This window comes from Equus caballus, chromosome 6, assembly GCF_041296265.1.
Source record: "Equus caballus isolate H_3958 breed thoroughbred chromosome 6, TB-T2T, whole genome shotgun sequence".
Lineage (NCBI taxonomy): Eukaryota > Metazoa > Chordata > Mammalia > Perissodactyla > Equidae > Equus > Equus caballus.
In genome coordinates, this window is record NC_091689.1 from 40,614,200 (window position 1) to 40,634,873 (window position 20,674).

At 38.9% G+C, this 20,674-nt stretch overlaps 1 protein-coding gene and 1 pseudogene across 8 annotated transcripts in view; one reads left to right on the forward strand and one right to left on the reverse strand.

The window, feature by feature from the left end:
• CECR2 (CECR2 histone acetyl-lysine reader) overlaps nucleotides 1-20,674 on the reverse strand; it is a 160,799-nt gene that overhangs the window by 48,154 nt on the left and 91,971 nt on the right. For all 8 annotated transcript variants that reach the window (XM_070269767.1, XM_023642863.2, XM_070269771.1 and 5 more), the window contains exon 2: nucleotides 12,782-12,876. In XM_070269767.1, coding sequence (XP_070125868.1) covers nucleotides 12,782-12,876 — 95 coding nt within the window. The remainder of the gene's footprint in view (nucleotides 1-12,781; nucleotides 12,877-20,674) is intronic.
• LOC111774075 (small nucleolar RNA SNORD113/SNORD114 family) lies at nucleotides 18,562-18,628 on the forward strand (annotated as a pseudogene).

Below are 20,674 nucleotides of genomic sequence, written 5' to 3' on the forward strand. Positions count from 1 at the left end.
TATCTTTTCCATTAATTAGTATACCAAGTAGACAAAAGAATCAATGAGGACAGAGATCTCAAAAATACTACCAACCTGACCTAGTTTACATTTACAGAATATGTACTCAAAAACTGTAGAATACATATTCTTTTCTAATGCATGTAAAATGTTCACCAAGATAAATCACATACTGGGACATAAAATAAGCCTTAAAAAACTTCAAAAGACTGCAATCTCATAGGGTATATTATTTGAACATATGAAATTAAGTTAGGACTCACTTACACTAGTATATCCAGAAATTAAATAACACCCCGTTAATAACCCATGGTTCATAGAAGAAATAACAAAATAAATTAGAACATGTTTTGAATGATGATAAAACCACAGCACATCAAAATTTGTGGGATGCAGCCAAGCACTGCTTAGGAAGAAATTTATAGCTTTAAATGGCTGTATTGAAAAGAAAAAAGGCTCAAAACCAGCACTGCAACTTAAGAAGAAAAAAAAGGAAAACAAACTAAAGCCAAAGTAAACATAAGAAAATAATAAACACAAGAAATCAATAAAACAGAAGAAATTAATAAAATAGAAAGCAGGTAAACAATAGGTAAGGTAAAAAGTTATTTCGTCAGTAAACATTTGAAAAGTTGGGAAACCTGTAGAAAGAATAAAGAGGGAGAGGACCAACAAATTACAGTATCAGGGATGAGAGTGGCAATATCACTGTAGACCATACATTAAAAGGATAAGAGAAGATTATGAACAGCATTACAGAAATAAACTCACAAACTTAGATAATATAGACAAATTCCTTAAAAAGTGTCAAGATAACTTACCAAAAATGACTTAAGAAATAGAACACCTGAAAAGCCTAATTTATTAAAGAAAGTGAATCAATAATAACAAAAAACTTGCAAAGAAACCTACAAACCCAAAGGCTTTAAGTGGTGAATTCTTTCAAATATTCAAGGAATTGTTTGAAAGAAACTACACAAACTCTTTCAGAAAACAGAGGAGGGAACGTGTACCAAAACCTGACGAAGATTTAGAAGAAAATAAAATTACAGACGAGTATTTCTCAGATACAAGTATGCAAAAATCCTCAAAGTATCAGCAAATCAAATTCAGCAATATACAAGAGGGACAACATTCCATCATACTCAATGGTGAAGGACTGATTACTTTCCCCGAAATCAGGAACAATATATTATGAGTCTTAGCCCATATAGTAAGCCAAGAGAAGGAAGAACAAGGAATAAAGAATGGAATAGAAGCAGCAAAACTGTTTTTGACTGCAGACTACACAAAAAATCCTCAAGAATCTACAACAAAATCAGTAAAATTTTTAAAGTGAGTTCAGGAAGACTACAGAACATGGTCAATACACAAAAATCAACTGTATTATACACATATTAGCAACAAATAGATGGAAAATAAAAATTTTTAAATAATTGAACTTAATATTATCATCAAAAACTAAAAAATACTTAGGAACAAATGGAAATATGTCCAAATATCCTTATATTGCAAACTACAAAATATTGCTGAAATCAAAGAAGATAAACAAATGGAGATATATATATATCATGTTCAAGGACTGGGAAATTCAATATTGCTCAAAGTGTCCATTCTCTCTAAGTAGGGTTTTTCAAGACAATCTGATACTTGTATAAATTGTAAGACATACAGATCAATGGAATAAGGCAGAGTCCAGAAATGGATGGAACATATACAGTATTTGTAAGGAAGAAAATGAAAAGACTTTCTACTTCATATCATACACAAATATATTAACTCAAAATGCATCATTATGCCAACTGCAAAAAGCTAAAATTATAAAACTAAAAGAAAACCTAGAAGAAACTTTTGTTTTGTTTTGTTTTTTGCTGGGGAAGATTTGCCCTGAGCTAACATCCGTGCCAATCTTCCTCTATTTTGTACGTGGGTTGCTGCCACAGCATGGCAGCCGACGAGTGGCATAGGCCCAGGCCCAGGCACCACACCTGGGCAGCCAAAGCAGAGTGAAATAAACTCAATCACTAGGCCATGGGGCCAGCCCTCAGAAAATCTTGACATCAAGGTAGGTTCTGATTTCCTAGGTAATAAAAAGTATGAAACATACTAGAAAAATCAAACTGTACTTCAACAAAATTAAAACTTGCCATTCTTTAAAATACACTGTCAAACAAATGGAAAGGCAGGCTACACATCAGGAGAAAATATTCATAACCCATTATATACCTAGTCATCAGGGAAATGCAAATTAAAACTACAATGAGTTATCAAGTTACACAAAACAGAATCAGTAGAATTAAAAACAACAAATATTGGCAAAGACATGCAGCAACTGGACTGCTCATATGTTGCTAGTTAGGAGTATAATGTTGGAACTGCTTAGAAAATAGCTTGGCATTTTCTTCAAGTCAAACATACTCTAACCATATGACCCAGCTATTCCCAAGAGAAATGAAAACATATGCCCACACGAACACTTTACTCATAATAGCCCCCAACCAGAAGCAACATACAAGTCCACTGACTAGTGGACAGATAAACTGTGATATATTTTTACACTGGAATACAATTTAGACCCTCTCTTCCCCAAAAGGAACAAATTACTGACACATACAACAGTATCAATGAATATCAGAGACACGCTAACTGAAGAAGCCGCACACAACAGTACATATTGTATGATCCCATTCATCCAAAACTCTAGAATAAGGTAAAACTTAATCTACAGTGATACAAATCAGATCAGAGGTTGCCTGGGTTGTATTTTGGGGGGGGGGGGGGTGCGGGGGGAGGGAGAGTAGATTTAATGCAAAGAACACTTTCTGGGGAGATGGAAATGTCCTATCATTTTGAGTAGGATGGTGACTACATGATGTATTCATTTGCCAAAAAAACACTGGCCTGTATATTTAAACTGCGTGAATTTTATTGTCTAAATTTTATCTCAACAAAGATGAGTTTAAATGAACATACTTAACAGAAGTGTTGTAATTTGCAAAAAGGTAAATAATATTTCTATAGAGGGCAGATAAGACCCCGAAACACTAAATGTTTTTAATTGACTTTAGAGAATCTATTACAGAATGTTAGATACATAATTAACCTTGAGAAGTTAAATTTACAATTGTTATGAATTTCTACTTAAGAGTGGAAACCACAAAGAAAAGTGAAGGAACCACCACAATGAAGCATGAATTAGTCTAGGTTATCTAAAAAGTACTCTAATAAAGATGACAAAAGGATAAAAATCTTTTGGTGCCAAATATCATAATGAGCATTTAATGGAGAATATATTTATACTGCTTAAACCATTGCTCAAGACAGTGATTCAAGTCTATCTTCACTTTCACAGCTAAGAACAAACCAGAAGCTCCTGATTTCCAATCCAGTGTTCAATTATGCTGGGCTCCTTCCCAATGAAGAAAACGAAATGCAGCTGAACGATCACCTAGCTGATGAATCACTTTAAATACCTAAAGTACTTTTATTGATACAGGCCCATAAAACCACCAGCTAGAATTACAATTCCAGGGGGAATACAGGAGAAAAGTACGGAGTGTTGTGAAAGTCCTAAGTGTGTTACTAACAATTCAAAACTGTCTTTAAGCTTATATATTAAGAGAAAAAAAAAGGGAAAGAAGGTCCAAAAATAAAACAAGAACCCGTACGTCCACCATCAAGCTTAACAGAAAATTAGCAGTACCTTAAATTAGTGGAACTTCAACGTGCTGGACCAGCACATCAGCATCACCTGGAACTTGTAAAGAATGCAAATTCTCAGGCCCCACCTGGATCTACTGAATTAGATGATGATAGACCCAGCAACGTCTTTAACCAAGCTCTCCAGGTGATTCTGATGTTCCCCAGTTTTGATAATCACTACCTTAGATGTTATTACCACTTATGCTCATCCCTAGCTACAGTCCCTTCTTACCAGGTCCTGAATTGCATTAATATTCCTTTGATTTTCTTTGAGCTTTCTACATACATTTATCCTCATTTAGTTTTCCATTTATAAAAATACAATCAAGGGCATGTATGCTTCTGTGACCTGCTTTATTTGCCAATGTTATTTTTTGGCCTGCTTTATTCACGATAATGTATATACTGGTGATATGGCTGCTCGCAGCTCCCAGAGACCCCCGCAGTCTGTGGCCATGGAGGCACTCCCAACATGGCTGTCTACTTCCTCAAAGCAACAAGGGGAGTCTCTAGAGCATCTGATAGCAAGCTGGAGTCTTGCTAATGTAAGCTAATCAGGAGTGACATCCCATCACCATTGCCATATTTGAACAGTTAGGAGCAGGTCCTGCACACACGCAAGGGGAGGGGACCTCACAAACGCATAGAGGATTTCCACAGGATCATGGGGGTGCCCCTCAGAGTCCAACTGCCACACTCAGTACCCATTAAAGACACCACCCTTTCTTGGCAGCAAAATGAACAAATTCCTGAAAAACTTTTGAACTAAGACTTTATTCTAAATCAGGCACCTCAAATTCCTAAATAAAATAAAACCAAGCCAAACCAAAGATGTGCCTTGGAATACAAGTGCACTATTGAGAAAATGTTTAGATACCTGTGTGATTGGCTATCACAAGAGAGTCCGACGGAATGTGTGTGGAAAGGGGAGTCAGGCGACCTGGGTGCTTGTTCCAGTCTTGCTGTTTACCTTAGCTTCCTCGTAGGTAAAACAAATCGCACTAGATGATATCTAAAGTTCTTTTACTTCTGAGATGCTGATTCTGAACTGTAGATTAATTTGACATTTGAAAAAGCTTTTAAAGCAGAGGTCCACAGACAGAATTCAGACAGTCCATGAGCCTGGCTGAGAAATAATTTTTAACTAACCTATTAACTGAAATTTTACATTCTGTTCCATTATGACTGCAGGCAATAAAATACAGTAATTTTAGGAATATGTCTATTTTTCATCAAAAGATATCATATATTTTCATATTACATTACAGGTATCATAGATACCTTAAAATAATATTTATAAACATCATACTTTAAGATAGTAATCTCGAGAAATCAGGCTTGCTGCTAGAGCATGTTATTTAATGAGTTGAAACACATTACTGTATAAAAAATTGTTTATAATATCTTACTGACTACGTTTCAGTATAGTTGGGTTCTGCTGTAATCCTACTTATTTTACTTTGCGATTTGAAATCATATTCTTAAGATGTGGCCCGTAGACTTCATTATAGTGCCAAAGAAGCTCACAGTACAAAATTAGTTAAAAATCCTTGTTTTAGAGGAAAACCTTCTCATTACATTTCTCTTTTACTTCATTTACAGCATGGGGCTGTAGTTTAGAGGCTGGAGGTCTAGGGTTCAACAGTTAGGGGCCAACTACCAGCTGTGTGACCTTGGGAAAGCTGTTTAACCTCTCTGTGAGAGAACACTTTAGAGAGCCGCTATGAGGATTAAATGGGAGCCCCTGAAAAGCACTTTGAGCAGCGCCTAGACAGTAGAGACAGTTACCATTCCCATAACCAGACACAGCATCACGCTCTCTCCATAGGGACACAAATTTGAGTTTGGAGAATACAACTAAAACGAAATGTGGCTTCCACATGCCAGTTTAAAGATTAGACTGAGTTAGTCGAACTGGAATGGTAACCCATTTAATTTTCTAAAAACAGAGGCTGGCAAACTATGGCCCATGGGCCAAGTCCATACTGGAAGCTAAGAATGTGAAAATCACTCTTCGTTAAATGGTTGGGGGAAAAAAGAATCAAAAGACGACAACTACTTCATGACATGTGAAAATGATATAAAATTCAAATTTCAGTGTCCATAAAGTTCTAATAAAACACAGCCACAATCAGTCATTTAAGTATTGCCTATGGCTGCTTTCGTACCATGACAACAGAGGTGAATAGTTCTAACAGATCATGTGATCCACACAAAGCCTAAAATATTTATTCTCTGGCCCCTTACAGAAAAGAGTTTGATGATCCCAGTTCTAAAATGTGCAAACTACAACAGATAAGACAGGGAAAGTTGCTTGAGTCAATGTCAACTTTCTACTCAGCATGTGTAGAAAACTAATGATAATATTTTTACATACACTGATAATAACTGGTATTTATTAAAAGCCCAAGACTGTTCTAAGGCTTTTCATAAATAATTTCATTTAATCCTCACAGTAACTTTAGTGTGTATTGTCATCATTTCCATTTTACAGATGAGGCAAGTTACACACAAAGAGATTAAGTAACTTTCTTAGCTCCATATAGTAGGTTAAGTCTTAGAAACAGAAAGCACAAGCATTCATTTGTCCAAATTTCTCTTTCTTTAGGATGGGATGAACGTAAAACTTCAGAGCATAACAATGAACATGCATTCACTCTAAATGCTTGTGGATACCACTGGTGGGACAAAATACCCCTCACTTTGGGAAATTCCTTTCAATGGAAAAAGCAGAATCCATCACTGTGTTTTCTTCTGTGGGTACTCAGGACACAGTATATTCAATTTGTGAAAATTCATTGAGCTGTATAGTTAAGGAAGGTGCACGCTTCTGTGTGTATATTATACATCAACAATAACAAGTTTTCAAAAGGCTGAAGCCTGCGCCTCACCCCAGAACAATTAATTCAAAAGCTTGGGGCTACCAGTTCCTAAACTTCTTTGACCATTCAGAAATATTTTTATTTCATGTGTCCATTTTTTTTAAACAAATAAAAATCACATATTGTTTTCTGCAGTGCTCTGATAGCTCACAGCTATGTTTTGCAGAACATGGTTTCAGAAATGCTGGAACAATCCTTTGCTTCCCAGCCTCAGCACAGAGCAGCAGGGCCTGTCTCTTCCGGAAGAGCTCTTCCTCACTCAGGGAGGGGCTGTGCTGCCCCCACAGAAGGATAATGAACACTGCTGGAGCACTGCACTCCCTGTGCGCTCTCTGCTTCTGCCTGTGTGAGACTCTCATATTTTCCTTAGAGAGCAGAAAAATCAAAGAAGCAGCTGCTGGCAAAAGGGAAAGGAAGAAACTCATTTCCCTCCTCCCCATTATAACCAAGCATTTGAAATTTTATGACATTTGAGTAGTCTTTTCTTTAAGAAATCAATCCCTCATTTCAAAAGAAATCATGTAGGAGTAACTGACACCGTGTTGTGAAAGGAGCAAACTGGTATTCCTAAGAGCTGCTCTGATTCAGCACTGCTCCCGAATACTGGCCACTGTGCAGCCTAGGAGGACACAAGCTGTGGAGAGGACAGAAACAGATGGCGGAATGGTACACGGCATTTACATGTGACCGATGAGACAGATACATTCTAAAATACATAAATACTATTTTTACCTTTAGGTATACATATGTGAAAGAGACACCTACCCCATTCTGCGCCCCGTCTTCAGGGAGAGGATGGGGATCTCTGCTCTACACTATACTGGATGATTTTTTTAAACCTAACTTTTTATCCTACCAAAATGCATTAATTCTATATGAAGAAGATACAACAAGAAGGGGGCTGAGTTATAGGCCTAATATTCAGATTCTATGAATGATGAAAGATCTGAACTCTTGTTCTTTCAGTTCTTTGTACTTCCTCTTGCCCTTGTGAGAGTTATTCATCTTCTAACTGGCTATATGACCTGATAAATAACTCACATTCTCTGGATGTGCTGTTTCCTCCCCTATAAAATAGGACCTGCGAGATGACCCCCTACCATCTCTCCTTCATCACCTCATGAGACTGAAAAAACGAAATGGACCCAAATGAAAATATAATGAATGACAGGAAAGGTTGCATCTAAGCTGAAAATGTTCCATAGAATATCCATCATTTTCAAACAAATTGGTTTTAAAGGGAGTATTATCAATGTAAATATATACTTTTTCTATAATTTATACTGGAGACTAATGGAAAGGAAAGACTAATGGAAGGAATAAAATTAAACTAAGAACAAGTGGGTTACAGCCATTTACCCACACAAAGGGTAAATCAGACCTCTTGTTGGCCACTCCTTAGATACATAAGGGTCCACTAACACCACATGTGATGATCTATAAGTCAACTGGTTCTTGTCGAAAGTCTATCAAAATACACAGACAATTTATGAGATATTGTCAACAACTAAGTAAATGTGATTAGACGCAAGCATCCATCTTACCAATGTTGTTAAGTTTTGTACTCTGGAAGATACGGTCAGTACAACAAAAGGATGCGCAGCAGGTAGCCTTTAAGAGACTCCCAAAACGACTTCTGCCTCCTGGTATTCACACCCTGTATAATCCCCTCTCCTAATGTGAGGGAGAATGTCTGTGGCTTGCTTTTAGTCAAAAGAATATGGCAAAAGGGATGTCACTTCCATGACTATGTTATGTCTTATAAGACTCTGTTTTGGCAGACTAAAGCTGTTTTCCTGCCGGCTGTGAACACACAAACAGCTACGTTGTGAGAGGGCCACGTGGCAAAGGAACTATGGGCGACCTGGGAGCTGACAGAGCTCCTAGCCAACAGCCAGCAACAAAATTAGGACCTCAGTCCTGCAACTGCAAGGAGATGACTCTGCCATCAACCTGAATGAACTTGAATTCCTCCCCACTTAAGCCTCCAGATTAGAACATAGACTGGCTGACACCTTGAGGACAGCCCTGTGAGACCTTGAGCAGAGGGCCCAGGTAAGCCATGTATAGACTTCTGACCTACAAAACTGAGAGATAATAAATCTGGGTTTTCTGGTGAGGAAGATTGGCCCCTGAGCAAACATTTGTTGCCAATCTTCCTCTTTTTGCTTGAGGAAGATTGTTGCTGAGCTAACATCTGTGTCAGTCTTCCTTTATTTTGTATGTGGGACACCACCACAGCATGGCTTGACAAGCGGCATATAGACCCGCACCAGTGATCTGAACCCATGAACCCTGGGCGGCCGAAGCAGAGCACATGAACTTAACCACTACACCACCAGGTCGGCCCCCAAAAATGTCTTGTTTTTTTTTTTTGTGAGGAAGATCAGCTCTGAGCTAACATCTGCTGCCAATCTTCTTTTTGCTGAGGAAGGCTGGCCCTGAGCTAACACCTGTGCCCATCTTCCTCTACTTTATATCTGGGATGCCTGCCACAGCATGGCTTGCCAAGCTGTGCCATGTCTGCACCCAGGATCCGAACCAGTGAACGCCAGGCTGCCGAAGCGGAATGTGTGAACTTAACTGCTGTGCCAAAAGGTTGGCCCCCCAAAAATGTGTTTTTTGAGCTACTAAGTTTCTGGAAATTTTCTACGCAGCAATAGAAAACAAATCTATGGATCTTCCCCCCAGTCACACCTCCAGATAACTGTAGTCCCAGCTGATACTTTGCAGCCTAGGAAGAGCTCCTAAGCTAGACAGGCCTGGCTAAGCTGCGCCCAGACTACTGACCCACAGAAACTGAGATAGAATACATTCTTGCTGTTTGCAAGCTGCTAAGTTCTAGGGCACCTTGTCACAAAGCAGCAGATAACTAACATGGCAAGAAACAGGCTAGGGGACAAATCTTGAAAGGAAAGTAGGATGATAATCCTAGAAAATCAAAAGAGAATCAATTAAAGAAAAACAAGGTCAATAAACCGGGCAGATTCAAGATATATATGGAGGAATATATTCTAAAGTACTTGTAGTATGAATGTGATTCTATTCTTAATAGCAACAAAAATTAAAATAGCCAGGAATGTATCTGACCTAAATGAACAAAGCTTACAACTTTTTATTGAGTAATATGAAGGACTTAAATAAAAGGGTTATCTCAACATTGTAAAGATGTCAATTTTGCCCAAATTTATTCATAGCTTTATTTGATTCTAATCAAAACAAGCGAATTTCTTATCAAATTTGACAGATTACATAATCATTTTCTGCAAGAATTACCAAGCAGGATTAATTAAAACGGTATTAGAGTTAAAACAGACTGATACGTACAATTAGAAACAACTAAGTAGATTCTAGCATATGTACAAAATGTAAAAGATTGAACAGATATCATACCAACAGAGAAGGGAAGACTTATCCCATAAATGGTATGAAATGACTTTAGTTATTTAGATCGTCAACCACACCCTGCCCTCCCCCCTCCTCATCATCACGCACAGAAGACTATAAGCTCCACAATGGAGAGGAGACACTTTAGTCCTACCAGCACCTAGGGGCTGGCGTGTCATGGGTGATGTCCAGAGCTGCCATAGGTGGAGGAACACTCTCATGAGAACAGTAAAATAGAACAACCTCTGATAAATTTTAAATGGGCATTTCTTTTGCTTGATCTTCAATCAATAAACCAATAGAAGAAATGACCCTGGTATACAACAGGAAATTCAAGCATACAAAAATTACCAATATGCCCAATAAACGTAAGAAAGGATATTGAACATGTGAGGAAGGATCAATGAAATCCAAGTTAAAATAGCTTTTACCTATCTGGTCAAGATTAGAAACCTCAAGTCCAGTCAATTTCACCTTCATAGTAGTCCTCCACTCTGTCCACTTCTCTCCTCTCTTGCCTGATTAATTCATTAGCCCCTATCTGACCTTCCTGTTTCCCCTCTTGCCTTAAGATGCTTATTTAAAAACAAAAATCTAGGGGCCAGCCCAGTGGCACACTGTTTAAGTTCGTGCGCTCTGCTTCAGCGGCCCGGGGTTCCCAAGTTCGGATCCTGGGCGTGGACCAACACACGGCTCATCAAGCCATGCTATGGCAGCGTCCCATATTCAAAAAATAGAGGAGGATTGGCAACAGATGTTAGCTCAGGGACAATCTTCCTCACCCAAAAAGAAAAAAAAATTCCCTTTCAAAAATAAAAACACAAATCTCACCATATCCCCATCTCTTTGCTTTTAGGATTATATCCCCAAATTCTTAAAGAAGCCTACAGGGCCTATTAGGCTCCAATTCCTATTGTGCTGTGGCCATGTTGGATTCCTTGAACTGAAATGCCTGTAGAAGACAAGTAGGTAAAGAAAATATGTGAGGTGGGCCACGTGAACATTACAGATGGTAAGTAGCAATAAGCTCCAGCATGGAAGGGCAATAAGGAATGCTACGGATGAGGCAGAGCAGAGCACACAGGCCCTGTTTTCCCTCCAGCTAATGGGTGTCTTGATGGGTGCCAGACCACTGATTGGATGTTTTCTGGAAGCTATAAATCGAGATTTTAAATGTGAAATCTCATTTTAGATGTTGGCAACAAACGGAAATTTAACACTCAGAGGCAAAACTGTACAGCTCAAACAAATCACGTTTCTGAATCACATGGGACCTTCTGTAACCTCTAGGTTCTGCTCTAGGGAATCAAACCCTAGAAAATTATTCCTCCTAGCTGCACTTCTTTGGTGGGTTTGTTCATTCATTCGTTCACTTATTTATTGGGCTTTATAAGATATGGACACTGGCCCAGGGAAGCTCCTATATGAAGGCTCAGTTCACACATAACTTTCTCACACCAGGTTATATGCTCCGTTGACTTGAGAGCATTATCACGGGAACTGTATAATTTGCAACTGTATAATCATTACTGTAATTATTACAGCACAGGACTATATGTTCCATGAGGGCCCTGAGAGTGTCTGTCTGTTCCAACAGTACCTGCGGCCCAGCATATAAAGGGCAGTGTCTAGAATGAGGGTTAGGCAAACAGATACTGGTCATGTGCTGACAGTTCAAGGGTAAAATGGAGAACCTCTGTGGTGGGTACCGTGGCAATTTATTAGAAGTATCTTAAATGGGGATTTCTTCTGACTAAAAACTGCAACATCATGTTCTGGCAGTAAGACAAACGATTTTCCCCTTTTCTTTCTCCTCTTGGTTTGGCACAACTTGGGTATTCTAGGGGGAAAAAGTCATTATAATACTGAGTGCAGGAGCAGTAACTCTCTCTTAATACACACTTATTCCCTGAAAAAAAGGGCACTTCATCACTTACACCCTGAAAAAACTGGCATTTTGTCACTCTTATTCACCTTGTAACCACAAGTTTATCACACATGAGTATCAGGCCTGGTTTCCCAGCCCTGACAGACACCTAAGAGTGGATTTAACAGAACAGAAGTATTTCAGATCCCATCTTTAACTATCTGAAAAATATAAATCATAGCATCCCAAAGTCGTCCATGGACTGACGGGCTGGAGGCTGGGACACTTGCTTTGTCTCAGCTTTGTGCGAGTTGGCCCTATAGTTCTGTTCTGTGTGGAAATGTAGCAGCAAAGAGAATGTATATCAAGTTAGGGTCAAAACAAGGGACAAGGCCAAGGCCATATCAGGAATACTCTTTATTTGTCTACACAGATAAAACTGTGGTCCAAACTTCCCCCACACCTCAAATGCACTGCAGAGCTGTTTACCTGGCAGTTATGGTGTGAGGGGCCTAGAAGCTCCATGTAGAAAATTACACTACCATTTACGTGAGCCACAGAAGATACTCAAGGGGTAGAAAGGCAGTAAAATCTGGTTTTAATTTGTTAGGCAACATTTTACCAATACTGCAAACAAAAATCAGAAAGAAAGTCATATGCTGAGAAGAAGAAATTCTACACTTGAACGTGTTAGCTGGTGGATCCAAGAGTATGGGGTATAGACTTGTGAGAGTGAAGTAAAGCCAAGGCTTATGATAAAATTAAAACAACTGCAGAAGGAGCCAAACACAGGGCTTGGGAATCTGTTTGTAACTGCTCAGTCTACACTGGTATATAATGGCTAATGATCTGTTCTGGTTTGTAACAGAAGACATAAACATCACTACAACTGGTTAATTAGCTCTCTCCGCAAGAAATACTTAGTAAGATCAGGATTACTCACGTGATATCCCTCCGTTGATAGCAGCCCTGAAGCAGGCAGGCGATCAGGTCACTGATAAACTCTACGTCATCTCTGTGAAGAGCTGCTTCTAACTCCTGAGATGGAGAAGGGGAGACAGAGATTGAGGGATCAAACACAGAGAGAGATGTCTTAAAATCCATCCACCCCTTCCACCACCATCACCATCACCCCCTCAAGCAACTGAATGGTCACTGTAACAGAAGTGCTTGTTAGGGATCAACTCTGCCCTTCCTCCCACAGTTATTACTGCTAGAAAAGCAACTAGAGTCCAACTTTCTTTTGTCCCATGGGCTTTATTTCTCCCATTGCTCCTTACACAGCTCCATTCCTTTCGTCTGCGCTCTAGAAGAAACACACATATATTTCCTTTTATAAATCAATGCTAGCATAATTATCAAAGACCTTAACTTATATAAATACCTTGCATTGCTTTCTATTTTAATGGCAAGAGAATAAAGGAACAAATACGTAGTTAATCAGAAAGTATTCTTCACTTAACAGTTTCAAGAGGTAAACCATCAGCAACAGCTTTAAAGAACCACTGCATTTTGAAAAATAGTATTGGTGTAAACAATTTTGGAATTTTTATTGTCATGACACTACACTTACACGACTGATGATAGGAGATTACCAGAACTGAGAGTAGTCTTACATCATCTGGAGAGAAGTGAGGTAATGTCTATGTTAATGACCTAACCCTAGGTGAGATGTATTTGCTTTCCTTGGGGTTCAGGTGGACCATGCCAAAGACTTAACTCGTCTGAGCATAGTAGTCTAAACAAAGATTAGTTGAGAGGAGCTACAGGGACAAAAAGTGACAGTGGGGAATTTTACAAGATCTTATTTCTCTTCTCAATCTCCCATAATAAACTGGTATTCTCTGAGATGACGAAACATTTATGTTCTAAGTCATCAACTCTTTTCAAGCAAAGTTTGCCCATATTCTTTCAATCCAGGATGCTATCTATTTTCTGCATGCAAACCATTTTCCAAGGGTCCGCTATGCCTATGGTTTGACCAGCTCATGACCAGGCTCTATTATCCAGATCTATAAATGAAACTTCCGAGGATCTTATTAATGGTTCTGAAAACACAAAGTGTGCATAAGATGCAATTCTGACCTTAACACCAATTACAGGACAGTATATACTAAAGAGGGTAGCCGGCTTGTAGTATAAAAACAGTACAATTCTTCTGTAAACTATATTAATTGTTCTATTTATTATCTTATTTTAACAAATTCCTAAGTCTGTAAACACTCACTCTAAAAACTTCACAGGACAAAAAACTGCTAAGCCCAGTAACTGATAAAAATAAACAAAATAGAAACCACCCTGAGGCAGTTCCCCAGGCAAATGAAACTCAAAATTCAAACACAAGGCTCAAACTTTAAAACATTTTGCTTGCCTTAAATACAAATTTGGGAATTATTAACACACCCATAGCAATGGTTCTTATTCTTATATTAGCTTATTAACTCCTTTGGGCAGAGTTCTTGTCTACCTTCTAGTTAGTGATTATCCAGAAAACTAAGAAACTCTGCCAATCAGAGATAACAAGGATCTGAGCTCCAATTAGTCAGAATTCATTTATTCAACAAATATTTCCTGGGCACCCACCTTGTGTAAGATAACACAGTATTTCCTAAGAACTGTGGACCTTAGCTTAGTCAGGACAGACAAGACAGTACAAAACAGACAAACACAGTAATTAGCACTATTAAAGCACAGAAAAGATGCTATGGGTGCTGTGGGAGTTGAGAAGAAAAGGATTACTTCTGGCTGTGTGAAGCCTGAGAGATTTCACCAAGGGGGCGGCACCTGAGATGGCAAAATTGTGACCTGTGTGACGATGGAGAGGCAGGGCGCAAGTAGGTGCAAGGAACAACATGAGCAAGGGCATCAAGAGGATATTAGGCCCTGTTATTCTACAGAGTATGGAGGGGAGTAATGTGAGCTAAGACTGAGAGCTGATACTGAAGACAGAGTTAATGAGTCTGGCCTTTCTTTGGAAGACAGTGGAGATCCACTACAGTTATTTTACAGAGGAAAGACACAGTGAGGTTAATCTAGCTGCTGTGCATACAAGATGAATTCTAGTGGCAGAGGGGGGAGGTGAGGCAATGTTCAGTATAAGCAACAGCCCAGGAGAAAGATTCTGAAGGACTTAATTAAGGAGAGAAACAGCAGGAAGAAGAAACATGAATTCAAGATCTGACAGAAGTAAAGGAGAGGCAAAGCAAGGGAAGATTTGAATGACTCATATTTTAAGCCTGGTCAGCTGGGCCAGACTCCAAAATAAACCGCAATTACAACAGAAGCCAAACCCTTGAAGTAAAAAGTCCCAGGCCATCTTGTTTGATAGATAAGCCAGAATTACTGAATGCTAGAGCTGGAAGGGAAATCACAGAAGATATTATTTTAACTTTCTCAATTTAAAGATAAACTAGGTCCAGATGCACTTCCCCAGATGCACTCAGCAAATCAGAGCCAAGTGAAATCCAGATCATCAGGTACAGTGCTCTTCCCTTAAAGTAAGCAGCTTCCCACTGACACAGGCTCTCTGTTCTAGAAAGGCCTGATGGTTTTAACATTTATAGTAAACGTCTCATCACTGCCCTCTCCAAGCCCTGACAGGTACCACTCTCCCTATGTAGAATAAATCCCTTCCTGGCTCCCTTCTGCCAAGCCATATTGTAGTCCCTTACATGAAAAACTTTTATCTACAAAATCTTCCTGGCTGAGTTCCACTTTGCCGGTTCCTTCAGCAATTCCTTTCTCACTGTATGTTTACTCATTGTTACACATTTCTATCGATGCTGTCCTTTTCCCCATCGGTGTAAATTAAGAACGCAGAGTGATTCTTGATTAGAGGTGCTGTACTCTGTACTAACTGTTGCTTCCTAGTGTTTTTAAAGAAGAGTATCAAATTAAACGATGATAAAAGGCCACATTGGAAGAGGTAAGAACTAGGAAGGCTTTCCCAAGGAGGTGACGGAAAGAAGCTTGCCACAGATCACTGCGAAGCTGTGCCAGGATTCCTAGAAGTCACAGGAGACAATGTGGATCACTTTTATTCCTTCCTTCCTTTCTTTTTTTTTTTTTTTTTTGAGGAAGATTAACCCTGAGCTAACTACTGCCAGTCCTCCTCTTTTTTGCTGAGGAAGCCTGGCCCTGAGCTAACATCCATGCCCATCTTCCTCTACTTTATATGTGGGACGCCTACCACAGCATGGCTTCCCAAGCGGTGCCATGTCCACACCTGGGATCCGAACCGGTGAACCCTGGGCCGCCAAGAAGCAGAACGTGCGAACTTAACTGCTGTGCCATTGGGCCGGCCCCCCAGTTTTATTCCTTAGTAAATTATTTAAAACATTACTTTTATAAAACAATCATACTATAGAGCAAAATGCAAAATCTACATTAACTTTTTAGCAGAGATTCCTTAAAAAATGTCACTCTTGTAGAAACAAGTTTAAACTATACTATTAATTCCCTTTCTTTTCCATCTCCTGTCTGCCACCTGCAGACGTTCTCTTCTAGCTTAGGTGGAAACACTGGACCAGGGCATTTCCTTCCTATCAGTGTCACCTTCACCAGAGGCAAGCTCTAGCTGTCCAGTTTCTACCTATAACATTGTCCTCTGAGAAGGTAAAAATAAAACGTAGCAGTAGCATCACTGAACGCCCTTTCTCTTCCTTAAAAATAACACATTAGTGTTAGTTTCATTCACCTCCTCTTCTTAAGCTGCTTATTGGAAAGAAATGTTCTTGTTTTCTTCTCTTGGGCCCTACATATAATATTAGGATAAAAATTAGCAAATCGTAGGTAGTCAAATTAACTTATCTATATATAGTTCACCTACCACATGCCAGACAGTAGGGATACAAAGGTGAATAAGAAAGTCCTAGTATGTTTATGGAAGGAAGGAAGGGAAAAGGAAGGGAGGGTCTGAGGGAGGGTTAAAATGTAAGTCAAAAAGGGGAAATTTTTGTTTATTCTTTATTGTGTTCGCTGCTGTCTCCCCAGCAACTAGAACAGTACCTGATGCAGAACCGATGTAAAAACATTTTCTTGACTGAATGATACCAAAGAATTTTGAGACAATATAATAAAAGCTATATTAAATACACCAAGTGATATGGGAAAATGGAAAAAACTAGAGAAGTTGAGGCTAGCACAGAGTAAGACTTTGCCAAGGAGCTAAGATTTGCACGGGGCCTTGAAGGGGAGACTCTTACTTGGCACAGGCACAGTGAGGAAGAGTGAAGTGTGAAGTTCATGGAATGTGTAGCAGTACCAATCGCTCTCCCCAAAGCAGAGATGGCGATTAGAGAGAGAACAGTAGACGGGACAAGCCTATTTCTTGAGGACCTTTTCTGAAAACCACACCAAAGAGAGTGGATTTTACTTCCCTATGCAATCAAGTCGGAAGGAGAGTGAAATGAGCAGAATTCTGTCTCAGGAAAAGAGTTCTGAGAGTAGCATGCAGAATGACTGCGGGTACCAGAGGTGGGTGTACACTGGCAGCGTCAGCATCACCTGGAAGTTTGCTGGATGCACAGCACCTCAGGCCCCACAACAGACTTACTGAAACCAGAATCTGCATCCTAACAAGAGCCCCAGGACTCACATGCATAGAGAGTTGGGAGGCGCTAGTCGGGAAGACGAAAGGTCAGAGTCTACAGTAAATACCACAGCAGCTGTGGGAATAGAGAAGGGAAGGATTTGAGAACATGTGAAAGATGAATAAACGCTGGTTTAATGAACAAAAGACATAAATATAACTACCAACAGAAATGAAATAATGCCATGGACCTAAAATGCTCTAAAATATGAGAGAACTCTCATAAATCAAGTTCATTTCTTACATAAGGACTCTGAATGAAATCCTTACATTGTAACCCAACCATACTCAAATGACAATCTCAAGACAAAGACCCTGTTTATCTAAAAACACTAGCAGTAATGTATGATCATAATCAAATCATGCAGACAAAGTCTGGTTATCAATATCTGTGGAATTTAGAGTTCCTGCCTCCACCTCTGAAACCTGTTGAAATTTATTGTATTGAAGAATTAAATGTAATCCAAATATACGGTAGACCACTAAGCAATCTACTCTAAATACAAGACTAGTTGTTATAGATGGGAAGAGTGGGTCATTTGCTCCTTATAGGAAAATGTCATTTCTATCAATAAATTTATTTAGCAACCAACTAAGAATGTGAGGGTGTATCATGAAATTTCTGGTTAAAGTGTTCTCCAAACAATATCAACTGCCAATATCCTTTTATTATTGTTCCCAAACAGTCATCAAATAGAATTACACACAATTAGAGTGAAGTAAGACCTTCAATGACAAAACAAAAGCTAAGACCCACAAAGGTCTGGAGTGACATGTCGAAAAGATAAAATGTCCTTAAATCCACATTTCATTTACATGTAAATTATGAATTTTCAAGTTTGAAACTAACATCTTATTAACCTATCGTGGTTAGCAGAAATCAAAATTAATAAATCAACTGTATATAACTAGATTCTTTCAGAGTCTAAGAACTATTTATCTTAAAATACATGCCCAACAGTTGAACTGTTAATCTGTATAGCAAATCTACATTTTCTTCAGTAAATCTAAGGTAACTTTTTACTCCCTATCTGGACTTTTAGAAATTCCCATGGGTGCTGGGAGCAGAAGATTGGATGGGAGAGAAGCATGGACACTGATGATGTTATTACATATAAAGGAATGAATAAATCAAGACCCATGATAAGAATGTGTGAATCAATAATTATGATTAATAAAATCTGTGACTCTGAGGTTTAAAAGATAAAAGAAGGAAAAAGGTGAATCTGAGGTTTAAAAAAGAAGGAAATAAAAAGTCGTTGCGTTATATTTTCTGCCTGCCTCAGTACCTAGGCTTCATTGGTGAGTCAACCATAGTTTTCTTAACATATCAGCATAAACTGGGACTAACAACCTCTATCTAAATTACAAAAAAAAAAAAAAATTAAATGATCTTGTTCTACCCAACTGTGGTGGACAGGCTAAAAGGGATTAGCAAAAAATTCTCCCCGGTGAACCTGGGTTTGCTTTTTCCAGCACAATAATGATGTAGTGAGTCAGCAAATGGCAAAGGTTGTTGCATTGAAGGGTAGACTATTAGGGATGTTGAATCAGCTCTTCCAAGGAGAACTGAGCAGGCGTGAACTGTCTCTCAAATGACAGAAGCATTGAGAGGAACCATGTGTCATTTATAAATATAATGCAACTCCTCACCCTTGCCTACCATTTTACCCATGGAATACAGTAACTCATAAATCATTAAGAAAATGGGTCTCAGAAATATAAAATTGCTTTTAAAACGTATTTCTATGATATTATGCTTCATAAATCATAAGCTACCTAGATAACCCACCAAAAAATATGCAGACCCATGGTAACTTGTCAGGTATCAGTGAACTTTTCCCTTCTAGCTCAGCAGAACTTAAAATGCAGAATCAATAAAAGGATTAGAATGAAGAATAGGTGATGATGAACACTGCCCCGCCCCGCTAAGCTGCTCCTGGTTCCCGTAGTAACTATTAACCCCAGCTGTTTGTATCAAATGGATAAAACCAAGGCACACAGGCTCATGCCTCAGTTTCTACCACCCTATGGTGAAATATGGACTGAAAATGTTATAGAAAGACAGCAAAGAAGAAAAGAAACAGGAAAGCAATTTTAATCGTGCCAAACAAAAAAGAACTGGCTAATCAGTTAAAAAATTTTCACTTTAATGGGTATAGAGTCAGATCCGCAAGATGAAAAAGTTCTGGAGCTCCGTTTCACAACAGTGTGAGTATACTTAACACTACTGAATTGTGCACTTAAAAATGGTTAAGATGGTAAATTTTATGTTGTTTTTTTATCACAATTTAGAAAAAAAGTTGTTCACATTAAAAGTGTCTACACCTCCAAGGGCTGTTGTAATGATTAAATGCGTATAAAAGCTGGCTGTCCCTGGCACTCGGTAAAGGCTCTACCACATGTTAACATTACAATTACTTCATCTTCCTTACAATGACAGTGCAGGAAAAAAACAAAGATTGAAGAGATAGAAAGTGGTCTTTTTAAAATTCGGAGGTTTTTGAACAATAGAAATTCAAATTCTTTTAATACATGGCCTACCGTGTTCATGAGCCAATAAAACTATCTCCAAAGAACTATTTGGAAATCCAGGTTATTCAAAGCTACACTACTTATGCCTTCAACCCAGAGTTTAAGTCTCAGACTAAAGGCAATAAGGAATATCCTTCTAAAAGATCTCCCCCTCTCTGTGCCCACTTTCTCTCCTCCTCTTTTGTATTTCCTTTTCACTGTGAGCATTGAACTGTGAGCACAGAGATCTGAACTTTGCCAAGATGCTCTGGGATAGAAGGGGGCGTGGGCAGAAAAATCAGCAAATCAGCCTAGAGGAGGGAGACCGTTCCTACTGCTCCTTCTGTAGCTTCAGAGAGTAGGTGGAGGGAATAACAGGATTTGCCCTCTTAGCAGCTGGCGTCACAGCTCATTAGGGACAAGTCTGTTTAACGTGGCTCCACCTCCTCCACCCTCAAGAACAGCAGTGGCTGCTGGGAAAAGAACTCAGGACCAAGCAAGGGGAACAGCTCCAACCCCGACAGGCAACTGGAGGGAGGGAAAGAGGGCCTCCAGCATATTTCATGGAAAAGGTTTACAGTTTTTACTTTAAAAAGTCCCGCCTGACTAATAAAAAAAGATAATTTCCAGTCTTGAGATAGTAAAATGACACAGAATATTACTAATTCCTTTCATGTATAACAACCACCACCTTAACACCTTTTCTTAAATAACATTACAGTTACTTTTTAT